Source organism: Helobdella robusta (assembly GCF_000326865.2).
Source record: "Helobdella robusta unplaced genomic scaffold HELROscaffold_63, whole genome shotgun sequence".
Taxonomy (NCBI): domain Eukaryota; kingdom Metazoa; phylum Annelida; class Clitellata; order Rhynchobdellida; family Glossiphoniidae; genus Helobdella; species Helobdella robusta.
In genome coordinates this window covers 561,867-582,039 of record NW_008705353.1, presented here as the reverse complement: position 1 = coordinate 582,039, position 20,173 = coordinate 561,867, and the positions used below count along the sequence as shown (strand labels likewise).

Here is a 20,173-nt window from a genome sequence, read left to right as displayed (position 1 = left end):
CTAGTACTAACCAAGTGTAAAGACTATATATGTTGTTGAGATATGTTAATTAGAAGCACAACGGCAAAATATCAATAATAATAATAATAATTAGTATTATTATATTATTAAATATACTATTAATTTTTTATTTTGCACTATTTTGTATTTTCCTTTAAAAAATGAACATAATAATTGATACGGTATAATAAATACTAATTCTTATGCCTATGAATGATCATTGTTAGCTGTAGAAGTCTTAACATTAGAACACCCAACACAATATAGTTTCTCTCTCACACACACGCGCACGCACACATACACACACACACAGATACACACACATACACACAGATACATACACAAAAGTACGAACGCTCATGTGTACTTAATGAATCGGAACGTGTTAAATTGTTAGTTGAAGTGCAGTTGAAATGGTACTAGAACAAAAAGTTGTTACTAAGTGGTTTTCTTTATATTTTATTAATTTACTTCTAATATTTATATATTAAAATTTATAATTATATAACTATAATTAGTAATAAATTATCCGTGTATATTATTATTATTTTACCTGCTCTTTTATTTTATTTAAAACATTGTAGTTACAATGACAACAGGATGATTCAGAAGCGCTTTTCTTAAGGAAATAAATCTCTCTCTCTCTCTCTCTCTCTCTCTCTCTCTCTCTCTCTCTCCTCTCTTTACAAAAACATACGACATAAAACATACGACATTGTGTGTGTGTGTGTTTATTTTTTTCAAATTGACTAATGTAACTGAGATTTTTAAACCAAATCGATACAATTCGATACGTTTCGATACAATTCAATACAATACCCAACAATACCGTGCAATACCATTTGTTCCAATATAAAACAGCGCCTAACAATTCAGTATAATACCTCTCAGTAAATTATTTTGCAAAATATAACGATACGATTCGATACCACAAGGACCAAAACGAGACGATACCACACGGACCAAAACGAGACGATACAATACAATATAATACACATAATACAATACATAATACAAAGCAAACAAAAATAGTTTAGTAAATAAGAACAGAGCGTTATATAAATAATAATAATAATAAAAAAGAATAATAATAATAATAAAAAAGAATAATAATAATAATAAAAAAGAATAATAATAATAATAAAAAAGAATAATAATAATAATAATAACACTAAATAATAATAATAACAAGCATTTTAGCACCAAATTGAATGATGATTCACGAAGAAATAATTTAAGAACGAGAAACAAGTTATGAAACAAATAATAATAAAAGACGCCTTTAAAACAAATAACATTGAAACCAAACCATAGTGCTATATACATACGTACACACATACATACATACACACACGCACACACACACACATACACACGCACATAAACACATATAATGCACATACAAATACACAAACACAAATTCATTTGGACTTTAATAATTTAAATGAAAGTTAAAAACGAACAGTTTAATGGCATAAGACGAAGATAACGACGGTGATGATAGTAATGCTGCTAGTAATGATTATGATCCTGAAATCATTGGTGATGATGATGATGGTGGTGATGGTGATGATGATGATGATGTTGGTGATGATGTTCATCTATGATCACAAATTTAACAACAGCTTGAAGAGATCCAACAAAAAGTCGAAACGTTCATAATGGAATAAATAAAAAATAATAATTATTATTTTATTTTTATTATTATTATAAGTTATTATTATTATTTTTTTTCGTGTAATTAAACATATCGGTGGTATTGTCTCGTGAGTCAAAAGTGGATGTATATTTACGTGTGGGTTTGTATGTGCATGTTTGCATGTATAAATGTTTGTATGTATGTATGTATGTATGCATGTTTGTATGTATGTATGTATGTATGTATGTATGTATGTATGTATGTATGTATGTATGTATGTATGTATGCATGTTTGTATGTATGCATGTTTGTATGTTTGTGCCATGTTACATTTCAATCCATCTGGCATAGCCGTTTTCAACCATCTCCCGATTGATTGAGGAGACCTGAATTAAATTATTATTATTATTTATTATTAATTATTATTATTATTTATTATTATTATTAATTATAATATTTAAATTTATTATTATTTAATAAGAGAGAGAGAGAGAGAGGGAGAGAGAGAGAGAGAGAAATACATTAAATACGTAACGACACTTAAAATGGCTACACAGATTTATATTTCTTCATATCTGAAGTGCATACCAAACATAGCATACACACATAAGTACATAGATAAATACACACATACATACACACACACATACGTACACACATACTTACACACATACGTACACACACACACATGCACACATACATACTTTCATAAACGTTCACACATATACATGGCAATAAAAATGAATAGGCAGGCAATTCTAGCCAACCAACCAACAAACCAATCAACAAACCAATCAACCAACCAATCAAAAACAACCAACAAACAAACCAGCCAGCCAACCAATCAACTAACTTTATTTTCAGTTCTTTGCTCGATATTCACGTATGGGACGCCGTCACTTTCGACGCTTACCACTTCCGCTTTCATCCCAGCCACGCCTACTAATTTTTCTAGCGCTTCTTTCATTTCCGGTTTGAACGTATTATCGTCTGATGGATGTGGAAATAATACGAATTAAAACTAGACGAACAATAAATTATAGCTTGGTATACATACAAATATGCAAAGAGCAAATACGTCCAAACGTGTATACAAAAATATACAAACATTTCTTCAGAAACATACAAACATATACACAAAAGCATAAACCACATACAAACTTTTAAAAAATCAACTCGACCACTCTCATTCATGAGAAATAATTACAAATCAATGAATGTATGTAGGCTCGTAAGTATGCGTGCCTACATGCATGTTTGTATGTTTGTATCTTGTTTATATGTATGTTTGTTTGTACGCTTGTTTGTATGTTTGTTTGTATGTTTTTTTGTATTAGAAGTGAACATGGGAACGGGAATCACGGAAATCTCATAGTTCCCATGAGAATCCCATGGGAACTGGTAAAACATATATACATATATGTATTTAAAAATGTTTGCTCGTACACATGTGATCAACGCATACACAAAGAAGATAACCAGCATGGAATCACGGGGAGTCAAGAAAGCTGTAAAGAAATGTCCTATATATGCATGTATGTATGTTTGCATAGATATGTTTACCTTTCAGAGGTATGACATTAGCCAGGTAACATTCAATGGCTTGGAAGGGCAGATTCATGAAATCGCTTCTGTTGGATTGATTAGGAAAAAATATATATATATATATATATATATATATATATATATATATATATATATATATATATATATATATATATATATATATATATATATGTTGGTAATAGACCACAATTTTTACAATATTCTATAAATTCTACCGAATGATAGACCATAATTTTTACAATATTCTATAAATTCTACCGAATTCATTCGTTAGAATTTATAGAATATTGTAAATATATATATATATATATATATAACAACATTGCTATACAAAATTGCTATTATCATTATTATCATCATTACAATAACAACAACAACAACAACAACAACTCGATCAAATCAATCACACACACAAGCGTACACACACACGCACACACGCACGCACACACGCACATATCTTAATTCACCTTATTTGTTTGAGGGTAGTAGCCGAAACTACAATATATCCGCCATAGTCGACCAACTTGACATCGCAGTTGTCCGCGTCAGGGTAGACTTGGACCACCTGGCATCTGTACCAGTATCCGTATAGCGGCACCACACACACCACACCAACTGTTGGGGTGAAGAAGATGTTGTTGTTGTTGTTGTTGTTGTGATGAAGAAGATGTTGTTGTTGTTGTTGTGATGAAGAAGAAAATGTTGTTGTTGTTGTGGTGAAGAAAAAGATGATGATGTTGCTGTTGTGGTGAAGAAAAAGATGATGATGTTGCTGTTATGGTGATGAAGAAGAAAATGATGATGTTGTTGTTGTTGTGGTGGTGGTTTTTATTGTTGTTGTTGTTATGATGATGACGAAGAAGAATAAGATGATAATGATGCTGTTGTTGTTGTTATGGTTATTTTATTGTTATTGTTGTTATGACGATGACGAAGAAGATGATGAGGTTGTTGTTGTGGTCGTTGTTAAACAATTTATTCATCTGTTCAAAATAGAAGCGCAAATCATAATACAAAAGGATTCAAATGAGATTAAAATAAAAAATTTCTCTCCGAACTTTCGATTGGCCTTGGAAGTCCGGGCACGTCACGCTCAAGGTCATAACACTTTGACATATCCAAGGTCAACTTCCTGAGGTTCGTGAAGGTCGGATGGCTGACCTGGTGCAGGAAGATGTGATTCGCTGACACGACGTTTGTTACCAAGACTTCTAGTGGCACTCCTACCGGCATTGAAAGCTGTAATTTGATTGGGTGATATTTTTATAACAGGGGCCGTTTTGGATGACGCAATTTGATTGGTCAATTTTTTTGAGTCGCAAAAATATGTATCTTTTTTTTAATAGGTATCAGCTCTAGAAATAAATTTTCTAATAGTAGCAAAAATATTGATGACAAGAGTAGTTAGCAATGGAATTGTGAGAGAATAGATGACGATGGCAAGCACCTGTACGAGGGTGGGGCTCAGTAGGGGGACATCAGGTGTGCACCGCGAATAATCCACGTTGGGGAATTTTTTCTCAGTGAATTTTTTTCTTATCAGATGGATGGCCTTCGTTATTTGCTGCTGCGTGCCTGGCGAGTGATTTTTATTTATTATTTGATTCTAATTATTTTATTCGAACTGTTCTTGAAACATTTTTTTGGAAAACAGTTTAAATTTAGTGGGTTTTTGAATAAGATTTGGTAGTTCAACTTGATTCCTGATGTAACTTAACATGTCGATAAATTTTTTTTACAGCAAACCATCCAACCAGCAAGTCTACCAACCAAACAACCGACAGACCAACCAGATAAACTGCCAACCAACCAATCAACAAACCGATCAACCAACCAGTCAACCAATCAGCAAACTAATCGACAAATCAACCAGTCAACCGGCCAACCGGCCGACCTTGAACCCAGACAGTCTGATATTCTGTGGAATAAATTTTAGGCTTGACGCATATATCCGCCCCGGATTTTTTCTTCATAACTCCTACGTTTCGACCCTGCTTGCCAATCAACCTACCGCACAGATCCGATGGAAAATCGAATGTTCTAGTAGTTATTGAATTGCTGTTGCTGTTGTTGTTGTTTGATGTAGTTTTGTTGTTGTTGTTGTTGTTGGTAGTGGTAGCTGTACTGCTGGTGCGTTTCGCTAAAAAACTTCCAGTCGAATTACGGCGATTTTTAAAATCGAAGATGAGATTTTTAACGTTACCATTTTGGTTGTTGGAGTTCAAGTTGTTGCTGTTGTTGCTGTTGCTGCTGCTGCTGCTGATAATGACGTCATGATGGTGAATGTTGTTGAGGTTGTTCATTGACGACAACGGGTTTGTGTTGACGACTGCAAAGTGGTTGCCGCACGTGGGTGTGGTTGTTGTGGCCGCGTCCGCTGTTACAATCTGAGAAAAATTAAATTTGGTAATTTGTGTTGATGGTAACGACAACAACAACTGCAACAACATCAACAACTGCAACAATAACAACAACACCCAACAACAACACTCAACAACAACAACTGCAACAACAACAATAACACACCTCACTATCAACACTATCCATACTGAATGCAGAATCTTGGCTGGCAACAGACAATCTCATAAAATTCTTCATGCTTTCTTTTCGCTGCTTAGCCGAGTTACTAGCTATCTCAGTAAAATCTTCATCCTTCACTCTTTCATCAGTTGTTTTTGTGGCTAGGGTAGCAGCTGGGGTAGCAGCTGTGGTAGCTGAGATGACAGCTGTTGCAGCTAGAGTAAGTTCTATTGCTGCATTGTCGTCGGCTATAGTTTTAGAAATGATGTTGTTGTTGTCGTCATAAATGATTGTTGTTTTTGTTGTTGTTGGTGATGTTGTTGTTGGTGGTGATGTTTTTACTGTTAGTGACGTTTCTGTTGTTGTTGCTGCTGCTGTTGTCGCCAGTTTCGGCGTGATGGTGTGGCGCTTTTTCGACCTCTTGTAGCTGTTTCAAAAATCGATTTTAATGAAATTTGTACGACATCTTTCGAGGTTTCAAGTAGAAAAAATGTTTTGAACGGTAATTGGAAAGAACACAAACAAACAAACAAGCAAACAAACAAACAAACAAACAAGCAAACAAACAAACAAACAAACAAACAAACAAGCAAACAAACAAACAAACAAACAAACAAACAAACAAACAAACAAACAAACAAACAAGCAAGCAAACAAACAAACAAACAAGCAAACAAACAAACAAACAAACAAGCAAACAAACAAACAAACAAACAAGCAAACAAACAAACAAGCAAACAAACAAACAAGCAAACAAGCAAACAAACAAACAAGCAAACAAACAAACAAGCAATTACTCACATCAACACATTCGAAGAATTTGCCTCGTCACTCTCCTCATCATCGTCGTCATCATCATGGCGATCGAATTTCAAACTTTTTTTAGTTTCACTTTCGCAAGTGGCAAAATGTTTTTTCTGGAAATTCCCACGATGGTCGATGACGTAGGCACGCGGGCGACCAATAGGAGCAAAGTCTTCCAGAGGATCATCATCATAATTTTCATCGTCGTCGTCGTCGTCGCCATTTTCCGTTGTGTTGGCATTCATGTGGTTGTTGTCGCTTTTATAGATGTACCTTGTTCAGCGTTGTTGTTGTTGATGTTGTTGTTGATGTTGTTGATGTTGTTGTTGATGTTGTTGTTGTTGTTGATGATGTTGTTGTTGTTGTTGAAATTGTTGTAGTTCATGTTGTTGTTGTTGAAGTAGTTGATAATGTTGTTGATGATGTTGTTGTGGATGTTGTTTGAGTTGTTGATGTTGTTGTTGATGATGTTGTTATTGTTGTTTAAGGTTGTTGTTGATGACGATGATGATGTTGTTGTTTTGTTTGTGTTTTCGAAAATCACATTTTAAAAAATGTTTACAATTACAGATGATGTAACTAATATAACAACATTATTAATCCTGGCAATGTCAACGAAAACCAAAACAACAACAACAACAAAACATCAACAACAACAACAACAACAAAACATCAACAACAAAACATCAACAACAACAACTAAACATCAACAACAACAAAAATGACGTCATCCAGAACTTACTTCCCATCAACTTCGCCGATTATTTTCAGACCGCCGTCAACATTATCGTCATCAGTATACATTACGTCATAATTATTATTATTATTATCATTATTATTATCATTATTATTATTGAAATTATCATTGTTGTTTTTATTATTGATGACGTCATAATCACTTTTTGTACACTTACAATCGAAGCCCTTTTTGTTACCACCAAAACCTCTGATGGCGAAATAAGCGATTAGATCATTAAAACTTATAACGCTATTGTTATTATCATTAATATCATTGTTGTTGTTGTTGCTTTTGTTGTTGTTGCTTTTGTTGTTGTTGCTGTTGTTGTCGTTGTTGTTGTTGTTGACGGAAATTTTTTCTTCACACTTCTCTTGCGACGTGGCACTATAGCACTCCGGACATAGAAAACGCGATTCAATATCTTTGACATCCTCGAGAAGTTCGACCTCTTCGGCGGCCAGCGATTCAAGATGGCGTTTCTTCTTCCGGTTTTGAAAGATGAGGTAGGCGGCCAGTCCGAAACCGAGAACCGGGATTGAGGTGATGACTGGCAGAGTGCCATTAAAGATAGCGAAGAACAGCATCATCATGTTCATCATCTTCGTCTTCATCGTTGTCGTCGTTGTTGTTGTTGTTGTTGTAGTACACATTATTATTATTATTATTATTATTATTCTTATTATTATTATTGTTTTTATTATACTTATTATAAATGTTTATTATTATTAATAATATAATTATTTGTTGTAATTATTTCTTCATTTTTGAAAAGAGTTTCCGCAAATTTTTCAAACAAAGTCACAAACGCCCAAATACCTTTTATTTGAGAAAAAAAATCTGCTTAATAGAGCAAAGCAATTTAATTATTTATTTATTTATTTATTAATTAAATTTAATTATCGTCATAATAAAACAAAATTATTATAGTTAATAATTACTATCTATTATTAAAAATATTTGGTAAATTAAAAAAATGAAATATCGTTGTAATAACTGGCGTCCAAAATAAATTACATTGAATGAATAGGATTGTCTTGCGAGTCAAAATATAACTAGACATAAAACACACACACACACACCACATACACACACACCACATACACACACACACGCACACACAAAAATTTTATTTTATTACGTAACAACGGCTCTTTCGAAATATTGATACACACATTATAGTAACAAAAAGATGATACCACGGCTACTACTGATTCTACTACTACTAAACTACTACTACTATTACTACTACTACTACTTCTACTACTACAACTACTAGAGTTACTACTACTACCATTACTAAATTACTATCATCATTATCATCATCGCCGGAAGCAAGAACATTATCACCATCATCATCGTCATCGTCTTCGTCGTCATCTCATCAAAAATTCACGCTGATGATTCCTTTTCATCGATTCTATAATTTGCAAATAATCTTCATTTCATCGGGCTCATATGCTGAATACGATGACGACGATGACGACGTTGTCGCTGCTGCTGCTGCTACTACTGATGATGATGTTGATAATGATAATAATGATGAGGATGATGATGATGTTTACACTGATGATGATGATGACTGTGTTTAAAACGGTTATGATGATGATGATGACAGATGTTGTTGTTGTTGATGACGATGCTCACAATCATATTGTTGATGATGATGATGATCATCTTGTTGTTGCCAATGATGATGATGACGATGTTGTTGTTGTTGTTGTTGTTGATGATGACGATGTTGTTGTTGTTGATGATGATGATGACAATGTTGTTGTTGTTGTTGATGATGACGATGTTGTTGTTGTTGATGATGATGATGATGTTGTTGTTGATGATGATGATCAGTTAATCGCACATTTCTATCAGCCGAGGTATTGTATTGTATTGTATTTGTGGTCTGCGAACGGTGCGGTGCATGATCATGTGACGAATAAATCCTTCACTAATGCACGCTTCAATGCTAAACGATGACGTAATGATGATGTCGACGATGATGACGTCACAGCAACCTGCGCTGCCATTGGTCGCATTCATTATTCGAATTGATTTACATAAATTGAGATAGTGTGCAGAAAATGATACAAGAAACGAGGTAGTAGTAGTAGTAGAAGCAGCTGTAGTTGTAGTTGTAGTAGTAGTAGCAGTAGTAGTAGTAGTAGTAGCAACAGTAGTAGTAGTAGTAATAGTAGAAGCAGCAGTAGTTGTAGTAGTAGCAGTAGTAGTAGTAGTCGTAGCAGCAGTAGTAGTAGTAGTAGTAGCAGTAGTTGTAGTTGTAGTAGTAGCAGCAGCAGTAATAGTAGTAGTAGTAGCAGTTGTAGTAGTAGTAACAGTAGCAGTAGTATTAGCAGTTGTAGTAGTAGTAAGAGTGACAGCAGTCAAACTAGCAAAATGTTTATTCATACATACATCCACCAATTCCTCTGTTTATCCAATAATCCGTCTATACAACCATCCATGTATCCATCCATATATCCATCCATGTATCTATATATCCATCCATGTATCCATCCATGTATCTATCTAGTACTATGATACAGGCCTTTATCTATCCGTCACACAATCTTCCTGCAATGCCTTGCTTCGTTGTGTTTAACAAGCAAAGCTGCGCGCGAAAAAGTTCGACCACAGCCGGCGACAAAACATCGATGAAGTTTAACACTGGAATGTGTGGTGGCATGCGCTCGTAAGTTACTTCGATCGGCAAACGCTCGGCCACAAACGTCGCAAGTGTAGGGACGTTCCCCCGTGTGTGTCCGTGTATGGCCCTGGAGAAGCCATGGGCGGGAGAAGGCCTTCCCACAAATTTCGCAACGGCATGGAAGGCTGTGCGTTCGTTCGTGCATCTTCAGAGCGCTTCTTGAAGAGTATGACTTCTGGCAGTTGTGGCAGTTGTGAAGAAATGTTGTCGTTGTTGTCGTTGTTGAATGTTGTTGTTGTTGTTGCTGTTGTTGTTGTTGCTGATGATGTTGTTGTTGCTGATGTTGTTGTTGTGAGCGGGCGGTACTTTGTAGTTGTTGTCGGTTGTGATTTTGTTGACGACGGGGTTGATGTTGTTGCGGAGTATATTGCCGTTGTTGTTGAAATTGTTGTTGTTGGAATTGTTGTTGTTGAAATTGCTGTTTCTGTTGTGGTTTTTGGATTTGTAATGAGTTTTTTGACTGTTTCGCACATATTGCAGAGATATTTTCAACACGCGAGTTTAATTCGTTGCTATTTATATGATATTGCTTGAAATTAATGTTGCTATTGATGTTGATGTTGTTTTTGATGATGATGTTGTTGTTGTTGATGATGTTGTTGTTGTTGATGTTGATGTTGTTGTCTTTTAATCCATTATTTGAGAGTTCATGATGATGATGATGAAAGCGATGATGATGGTGAGGAGGAAGATGATGATGTTTCATGTTTATAGAGGGATAGAGTCTATACAAAAATGCAAAAAAAAACTTTTATTAATCTAAACATACATACACACATACATACACACATACATACATACATACATACACACATACATACATACACACACATACATTCGTATACATACAAACATGCACACAACAAACAAGCATACAAACCTTTTGACATCTATGTTTGATGTTAAAGGCACCAAAAATATCTCTGGATACAACATTATTAAAATTAAAATAATTACATTAATGATTAATTATTGTTTCTACAATGTTTTGGTACCCTTACTATGAAATCTGTAAAGATTGAGTTTTTTTTTACGTCATCATCCTCACAATCATCATCAACCTAACAAAAAGAATGACGTCATCGTCGATGTAAGTCACATGACAGATGGTCATCTATTTCCGCTTTGCTGCTATTTCGGAATGTTATCTAATGATGAGGATGATGATAACGATGATCATGATGATGACGACGACGACGATGATCATGATGATGATGATATAAGCGGATAAAAAAATTATAAGCACAAATATTTTCTTCATTCAAAATATATTATATTTTAATTTAAATTGAACTTTAATCGATCATTATGTATAATTTTTTATTTATTTATGTTTAATTTCGCAAAATTTAAAAGTAAATTCTATTTTACCTAAACTTCCTCCATTATATATACTCACTCACAGGTGTTTTTAATAAAAAGGCGGGAACACCTGCTTATAAGCAACCTGTTATTGGTCAGTGCACGTTGAAATCTCGGCGCTCATTGGCCGGCAAGTGCTGGCTTCTGACCAATCAGGTGCTCCGATTTCGGATTTTAATTCGTTTTTATTATTACTAACATCTTAGTTATCGGTTTTATTTTATTATTTTTAGAATGTCAAACTAATAATCTAGACAAAAATTACATGAACACAGAGACACACAAACACACACACAGAGACACACAAACACACACAAACACACACAGAGACACACAAACAAACACACACACACACACGTGCACACAACCTTCCACACGCTGGCCAATTACGTCAATCATATTACACACGCTTCATCACGATTTTCATACTTTCTTTCTGTCAATACAAAAGAAGAATGAACAGAAGAAAAACACACATACATACACACATACATACACACATACATACACACATACATACACACATACATACACACATACATACATACACACATACATGCGCGCACACACACACACACACGTTGTTTTTCTTATTTTATGATTCAATTCAATCGGTCTACACTGGTTAAATTTGTGAAATGGAATAAAAGAAAAAAGCACACCAGCAACAACAACAACAGCAACAACAGAAACAGTCTCAGCAACAGTCTCAGCAACAGTCTTAGCAACAGTCTCAGCAACAGTCTCAGCAACAGTCTCAGCAACAGGCTCAGCAGCAGCATCAGCAACAATACACAGAAACCAATGCGATGAAACGCAACAACTCGTCGCATGTACTTTCATATTGTTTCGTCACGCCAGTCTTTCCATTGGATGCCCATTAGGAGATAAGTGTTTTTTCTGTACAAACATGCATCCTTACAAACATACATACACACACACACATACAAACAAACAAACATACATATACATTCATATACACGCATATATACATCCATTGCCCATCCAACATTGTACGTACCATCCAAGCACTTTTAACAATTTTTGAATTTTTACCGCCCAACCAACATCACCTCCGGCTAAAATCAACACTTTTGGTGGGCACATAGACATAAATACATACACAAATACATATACACACACATATACACACATACATACGTACATACATGCATTAAGATACAAAACCATAAATACCAAACAGCTTATTATCGGTTGCACTCGACAATGCCAAGTTGCGCAATTAGATAGACCCTTCTGACAATGATGTGACGTCATAGTATTCTTCAACGTCATCATTATCATCATAACCATCATCATCAGCACCAATGACATCATCATCATCAATTTCTTTTTTTATTATTTTTTTATGAGAAAAAAGAACACAGATAATCATTTGCGGGTTTGTTAGTAGAAACTATTTTCACTGTCAACTTTTGAACAATATGAAATTTATTTATTCGTTCGTTCGTTTGTTCATTCATTTGTTCATTCATTCATTTGTTTATTCATTCATTCATTTGTTTGTTCATTCATTCATTCAATCATTTGTTCATTCTTTCATTCAATCATTTGTTCATTCATGCATTTGTTCACTCACTCATTCCTTCATTTATTTACAATTTCGATAAAAATAATATTAGACAGACGAACGAATGCCAACCAAATAATATCATAAAGAACGATAACAATATAAATAACAATAACAATAATAATAATAAGTAATAATAACAATAATAACGAAAGTTTTAAAATAGAACACCGCGGGTACTCGAGGTACACGGTAAATAAAATTGTCAAATGAGTCTTCATTGAATGAATGAATGAATGAATGAATGAATGAATGAATGAATTAATGAATTAATTGAATGAATGAACGAACGAACGAACATATGAATGAGTGAATGAGCAAAGTCAGCGTTCGATAGATTTAAAAACGAAAAGATATTTATAAGTAAATAGTTGTTTTAAAGTTAGTCGGAGTGACAAAACAATCAAAATAATATTATAGGACAATAAAACCATTGTAATATTGGAATACACATAATATATATAGATATAATATTCAAATAATTATACGTAATTATATATATTATTCAAATAATTATATACAATTATACATATTATTCAAATAATTGTATATAGTTATAATTTTTTATGCAATGGACTCTTTCAGATTGTCAAAATATTCCGAAAGTTCATCCGGGGGTACTCCGAGGGCCACACAGTCCCACTCCACATCCGAAGACCCACTGTTACAATATCCTATATCCCCTTCCGGTTTTTTCAAGCCCCTTTCCAGCCCATTCTTGCCACTGCTTCCAACTTTCATCATGTTTTCCGACTGGATGTTGTTAAGACGTTGTTTTTCGTTTAGGGTTGAGTTGGTTAGCTGTGTGGTGGGTTTGTTCGAGAGAAATTTATGGGGTAGGGAGGGCCTTGGGGAGAGGGGTTTGACTAAGTTATTTGGAAAGTGGTGTTGCTGTGAAGGAGGAGTGTATCGCTGGTGGTGGCTACTGTTGCTGCTGTTGTATAGGGGAGGTGTGGTTCGCGATGTTGTGGCTGGTTGTGGCTGTTGTATTTGATGGGAGTTAATATCGGTGATGTGGTTGATGCTGTTGTTGAAGATGAATGGTGGCTGGCTTGATGGTGTCTGGAAGCGATTTTCCTGAAGGGAAAAATATTTTTTCAATTAGATGGTTTCTTTAGTTACATCAATAATTTTTAAATTTGTGAACGAATGCTTCTAAAAAAAAATTTATTTGAAAAGTTTTCAACTGATCAGAAATGTGCAAAAAACTATCTCACAGGATTCTTGATGCATTTAACTTTTGTTCTAAGACTCTTCTGATTGGCAGAGCTTTCTTCGCCGTCGACCACGCGTCGCTTCGACCTCTTGCAGTTCCTCGCCAGATCCACCAACCTCGGCTCCAACTCATCTCTACTGACAATCTCGCAACTTGAATCAACATCTTCGTCGTCATCGTCGTCATCCTGGCCACCGTTGTTGACGTCATCGTCGTCGTCATCGTAACAATCTCGGTAGTGGTTCGTGTTGGGATTGAATTTGGAAGCGAAGGGACTCGGCGACGTGAGTGGCGGTGGCGAGTTGTCGTTGGAAGCTACGTTAGTTGTGGCTGTTGTCGTCGCACTTGAAGTCGAGAGAGGTGCGTTGTTGTAGTTGCTGTTTCTTTGCAATGTTGTTGTGTTGTTTCTGCAGTTGTTGTTGTCGCCTGGCTGCTGGCCGATCAGGCCGGCCTCACCGAAACAACGTATGCCGTCGTTGTTGTATATGTTGAGATCGTTCGTGTTGTTGTTATCATTCATGTTGTAACTGCTGTTGTTGTTGTTGTTGTTGTTGTTGTTGTCACTTCCATCGACGTTATTAATGTTATTGTTGATGTTGTTGATGATGTTAATGTTGTTATTGTTATTATTGTTGTTGAACTTTTCATTGGGCATGAGGGCTCGTTGACAAGCGGTATCAATGGCGTTCCTCTCCAAAATTTCTCGTCCAATCCAGACCCAGTCGGGCGAGCAGTTTGCCGCCGCTCCAACAGCAGCCGTTGTAGCTGCTACAGTTCCGTCTTTCCTTTTAGGGATCCCAGAAGATAATTTCCTGTTTGAAGCAAGATTTTTTCGCGGCGAGTTCGAATCATTTTTGCGCCTGTGTTTCGCCATGAAGAACGCGCAGTTGATGATGAATATGAAGACAGCCAGGCAGAAGACGGCAAGCAGCGTGTACATCCCTATTTCCAGTGGAGTCAGGGCCGAAGCGTGCAGTGACGGTGGGTGCTGTGAGTAGCCGTTGTTGTTGTTGTTGCTGTTTGTTTGGTGAAATTTGCTTTGTTGGTTGCCGGTCGGAGAGTTGCTGGCGTCGGCTTGGTTCATTTTTCGATTGAATTCTCTGTTAGGGGTTGTACCTGGTCGAGATTTTTGAAAACTTGGCTAATAAGTCATTTACTAATTTCAATTTTTTTTAGATTGAAAACAAAATAATCAGAAAAATTTTTTTCTACTACCGGCACTGATGACCAGACCATCGTAACTGAGATTAATATGGGCCACACCCTTCTCCACAGTCTCTAAAGTTTGATTGACATGATTCAAAGCCCCGCCTACCTCAAACTCTTCCTCCTCTTCATCATTGGCAAGATCGGCGTCTACATAAACGTGTCCTATGGCGAGGAGTCGCGGTTTCTTACGGAAACAGTGGGGACTCGACTCTAAAGTTAGCTTAATTAGGTCACCCTGACCTGGTTTTAGGACCAAAAATCGCGGGGAATAAAATGGGTGGGCGTGTTTCACGGCAATCAGCTGATCGTCTAGGACGTCGATCGTGAATAACACGTCGCGTTCTGGAATGTGGTGAAGGGGTAAACTGGTACCGTCGTCGTAGTTCAAGGTCATCTCCAGAGTGGCCTCCTGGTTCGAGGTTTAATTTCAAATATTTTGAGGGTACGGTAGAGTTATTATTATTGTTATTATTATTACCATTATTATTATTATTATCGGTTCGAATGATGAGCTTCTCAGATTAATACTCTATTTAATGCATTTGGCATTTTATTATATTTCATTTGTACTGTCATTTTAATTGTTTTTTATTGCTGAATAAAAGATTGTTTCCATTATTATCATTATTATTTTTAATGTGAAATGAATCAATTTTAAAACTAATTAACTCTGGTCGTACTCTCTCGATTCGAATGATGAGCTTCTCAGATTAATACTCTATTTATTGCATTTGACATTTTATTTTATTTCATTATTTTATTTTATTTGTACTGTCATTTTCATTGTTTTTATTGCTAAATAAAAGATTGTTCCCATTAATTACCAACCTGATATTTTTTCTTAAACTCGCTAGATTTCGTCAGTCTCGCCACAATGGCCCCACGGAGGTCGAGATGAGATGACACCTACCGAAGTTAATTATAATCTGTCATATTTTAAATATTATTGCATATTATATTTATAATTAATATTAATAATTACAATCATCTACTACTATTACTAAGGTCACTAGTTCCAAGAAGAGACTGCATCATCACCAACACTTTTAGTGACACTGTTGCATTTGTCACTCTCATTAGCATCGCAAATAACTTGGACTGCGAAAAAATTCTCCTTCAGTGAAATAATACTCTACTGACCTGTAGAGACAATCCAGTTATGACGTTTGACCTTATGCTTTCAATGTTGACCTTGTCGGTGGTAACCTCGATTTGAACCGACCCAATTAACGAGCCCGTTGAAGACTTAACCTAAAAACAGAAAAAAAATCATCCTTCAATTTGGATTTTAGTCATAATGAAATTCGATTATTAAAAAATATATTTGTAATAAAACGTCCCACTACTTGAACATTTGTCACCCCCGGGGCACTGCCCTCTACGATGTTTCCGGTCAGACTGGCCACGCCCCTATTCCCGATACTGATCCTATCAATCACCAGGTCCGTAATTCGGAACCGAACTTGGTTATTAACGAGGTATTGATCCTGCGGTACCGAAAATGTCGCGAAGACTTCGACCACAGCCGATTGGAAACGAGTCTCACAGGACATGAGCTGATGGCTGCTACTGTGGCTGTGGTGATAGGAGCCGCCACTACCGCCACCGTGCTCTGGTGGAGTATTCGTCTGACGGATGGACTGAGAATTGTGGTGTCGGAATGGTAGGTCGGAGCCTGAGATTTTGATTATGACGTTGTTGTTGTTGATAATGATTGTACTTCTACTACTACTACTACTAATAATAATAATAATATAAAAAAATAATAATAATTAAAATAATAATAATAAGTAATGAATATTAATAATGATATCCGTACCGGTATTATCAATCTCGACATCTTCGTTGCTGCTGTAATTCTCGTCAAATGGCGACTCCTTGTCGGATAGTATGCCGAAATCGGCGGCCCGCCGGTTCGTTTGGCTTTTCCTTTTTTAGAGTGGGGAGAGATATGATTGGCTAGTGTGGGAAAGCTACATCCCACCACATAACAACAGTGCAATACAATAACGATGCAACACTCAACTGACACGCAAAGAAAGTATGAGATACAGGCTGATACACACGTGTGTGCGCGCGTGTGTGTGTGTGAGTGAGTGTATGTGTGTGTGCGTGTGTGTGTACGTGTGTGAGTGTGTGTTTGTCTGTTGGCTGGCGCTGATACTAACTCTTACAAATATTAAGAAGAATGATCGGATAAAAATAATAACAACAACAACAACAATAATAATAATAATAATAACAATTACCCTTTATTATTGTTGTTATCATCGCTATTAAACTCTTTTTTCGGGACCCTCCAGCCTCTAACCTGGTTGAGAATGCTGTCAGAAACCGTCAGCGTTATGGGTATGTTTGGTCTCCAAACCTAAAAAATAAGAATAAGAATAATAATAAAAATAATAATAATAAGAAAAATAATAATAAGAATAATAATAATTACAACTACAAACCCTGAAATATAAGAATTTCGTGTGCTTGCCGAATTTTGTGATGACACTGACGCTGTGATGCGAGCTCGTCTCAGATCCGTCCAGATAAACTCTGGCACATGTTTCAGTTACCTGAGTGATTGAGTGCGAAAATGAATGAGTGGATGAATGATGAATAGATGAATGAATTTATGGGTGAATAAATGAATGGATGGAAGGATGAATGGATTAGTGATAAATGTATCATTCATTCTTTTAGTGATTCTTCCAACCATCAAATTACTTTTTCATTCAATTATTAATACATTCCCCCTGTTAACGTCAGTCATTTATTCATCCAATTAATCCTTTAATCCATCCGTCCATCAGCCATTAGCTAAAAAAGACCCATTTTTATTCATTTACAACTTCCGGCCAGCATTCATAAATCCGTCCATTCATCACGAAAGTACATCCTGCAAAACTACAAAGAAAAATGAAGCACCAAAAAAATATTCATTCATTCATTCATTCATTCATTCATTCATTCATTCATTCATTCATTCATTCATTCATTCATTCATTCATTCATTCATTCCTCCATTAGATCACTAATGTTAGACTAAATGAAAGCGCTGTTATGAAAAATGATAAAAAAATGAAAAAATACAAAAGTTTTATGAAAAAAAACATTTTTTCATCACAAAATAATTATTTCTAAGTTAACGTGTCATTTTTTTGCCATTTTAAAAAATATATCATAACCCCTTATATATAAAACATTATATTATAAATATATTATAATTTATATTTATTATTATTATTATTAAAATATTATAACCCCTTATGATACACGAAATACCATTTTGCGAATAATAAATAAAGGTTCGTTACTTTTTAACGTTCACAAACTTCCTGGCTTGAAGTGCTGTAACTCTAATTTTGGCAAATTGTTGAAGGAATTAATTTGTAAAATGTAAACATTTGTTTTATTTTCTTGTCTTTTTTGTTGTTTTTTGTCATCATATCATCTTCTTAATTGATTGTTTCTCTCTCTCTCTCTCTCTCTCTCTCTCTCTCTCTCTCTTTCTCTTTCTTTTTTCCCTCTCTCTCATTTTTCAAGTTCCAGTTTTGTTTTAGAGCTGCTCGAAACACTAAGTTTGTTTTTAAAGTTTGGCACGCGATTCGAAATTATCAACCCTGTATGTGTGCCTGTGTCTATATGTATGTATGTGTGTGTGTTTGTATTTGTGTGCTTGTTTGTGTTTGTGTGTGTTTGTATGTGTGTGTGTCTGTGTGTGTATGTGTGTGCGTGAAGCTAGTTTATAAAGTATCGTCATCTACACGTACGTACATAACATATGCAGAATATTTTTTTACTTTAATAAATGAATGTATGTATGAATGAATGTATGTATGTATGAATGAATGAATGAATGAACGAATGAGTGAGTGAACAAGTGAATGACAAGATAGATGAATGGATGAAAAAATGAATGAGTGATGAACAAACGAATGAATAAATGAATGCCGCTGCTGTTGATGTTGTTGATGTTATTGAATTTTTTTAATGTTGCTGCTGTATGTAGCTACGTACTAGAGGAGCCAGGCAGAGTTGTATTGGGTTGTACATTCCTTCGTTCACTTTGTATGCACGTTGTACATTTTGCGTGGGTGTTTGTGTATTTCTCTGTATGTGTTTGTATGCGTGGGTGTTTTTTGCATGTATTTTGTATGTGAGTGTGTACATTTTACCTATGCGTGTATACAAAATTGAGGTAAGTACACAAAATTGTGAGCTGTTGGCTGTAGGTGTACGAACAAAAGAGTTCATTTTATCATCGCCATAACCATCATCATCGCCATAACCATCATCATCATCACCATCGTAACCATCATCATCATCACCATTATCATCATCATCATCATCACCTTGACGACGTCTTGGTCGCTGGAATGACACGTGGTATATGAAGTGACGTCATCGACTCTGCCGGCTGGTGTCACGGAAAAAATTTTCAAGGTATAGTTCTGGGTTTTTCCTGTTATGACCGCCATGTTAACCATTTCTGAAACCTACAGGTAGTAGTAGTAGTAGTAGTGGTAGTAGTAGTAACAGCAGCAGAAGCAGTAGTATTAGTAGCAGTAATTATTTTTGTACTAACTGTTGATCCAGACGGAAACAATGTTATTATTTTTCATTTAAATTTTATTTTTCAAGAAATTAATTTAATTTAATTTAATTTAAATGGACCTTGACGACTGGGACGATCTCATGTACGGAGTCTCGCTGAATGTCCACTTTAACGTTCACTTTGTTGTTCAGTGGTCTGTCCGTGCCGGGCCGGGTTCGAACGCAAGGTGCGTCGTTATGAAAATTATGGTTTTTAATATAGATGAAGGTGTAATTTTACAAAA

The 20,173-nt window shown here is 35.4% G+C and overlaps 3 protein-coding genes across 3 annotated transcripts; all 3 read right to left on the bottom strand.

Annotated features, from left to right (window-relative positions):
* Window positions 1–730: 730 nt before the first annotated feature.
* On the bottom strand, window positions 731–8,280 carry HELRODRAFT_103283 (hypothetical protein). Its single transcript, XM_009029929.1, has 12 exons — window positions 8,207–8,280; window positions 7,272–8,084; window positions 6,527–6,802; window positions 5,732–6,152; window positions 5,100–5,592; window positions 4,653–4,780; window positions 4,264–4,444; window positions 3,676–3,820; window positions 3,203–3,273; window positions 2,493–2,629; window positions 1,128–2,025; window positions 731–1,086 (listed from the first exon to the last, which is right to left on the bottom strand). Exons 2-11 carry the CDS (start codon window positions 7,916–7,918, stop codon window positions 1,966–1,968), a joined length of 2,559 nt encoding a protein of 852 aa, XP_009028177.1. The 5' UTR covers window positions 7,919–8,084; window positions 8,207–8,280; the 3' UTR covers window positions 731–1,086; window positions 1,128–1,965.
* Window positions 8,281–9,820: 1,540 nt separating this feature from the next.
* On the bottom strand, window positions 9,821–10,111 carry HELRODRAFT_157815 (hypothetical protein; the record flags this gene model as incomplete). The annotated part of the gene is made up of 1 exon (XM_009029928.1): window positions 9,821–10,111. One exon carries the CDS (start codon window positions 10,109–10,111, stop codon window positions 9,821–9,823), a length of 291 nt encoding a protein of 96 aa, XP_009028176.1.
* A 3,372-nt stretch (window positions 10,112–13,483) lies between these two features.
* On the bottom strand, window positions 13,484–19,822 carry HELRODRAFT_180628 (hypothetical protein; the record flags this gene model as incomplete). The annotated part of the gene is made up of 11 exons (XM_009029927.1): window positions 13,484–13,996; window positions 14,137–15,251; window positions 15,351–15,753; window positions 16,173–16,250; window positions 16,485–16,595; window positions 16,691–17,019; window positions 17,164–17,273; window positions 17,594–17,712; window positions 17,798–17,908; window positions 19,353–19,445; window positions 19,688–19,822. 11 exons carry the CDS (start codon window positions 19,820–19,822, stop codon window positions 13,484–13,486), a joined length of 3,117 nt encoding a protein of 1,038 aa, XP_009028175.1.
* Window positions 19,823–20,173: the final 351 nt, after the last annotated feature.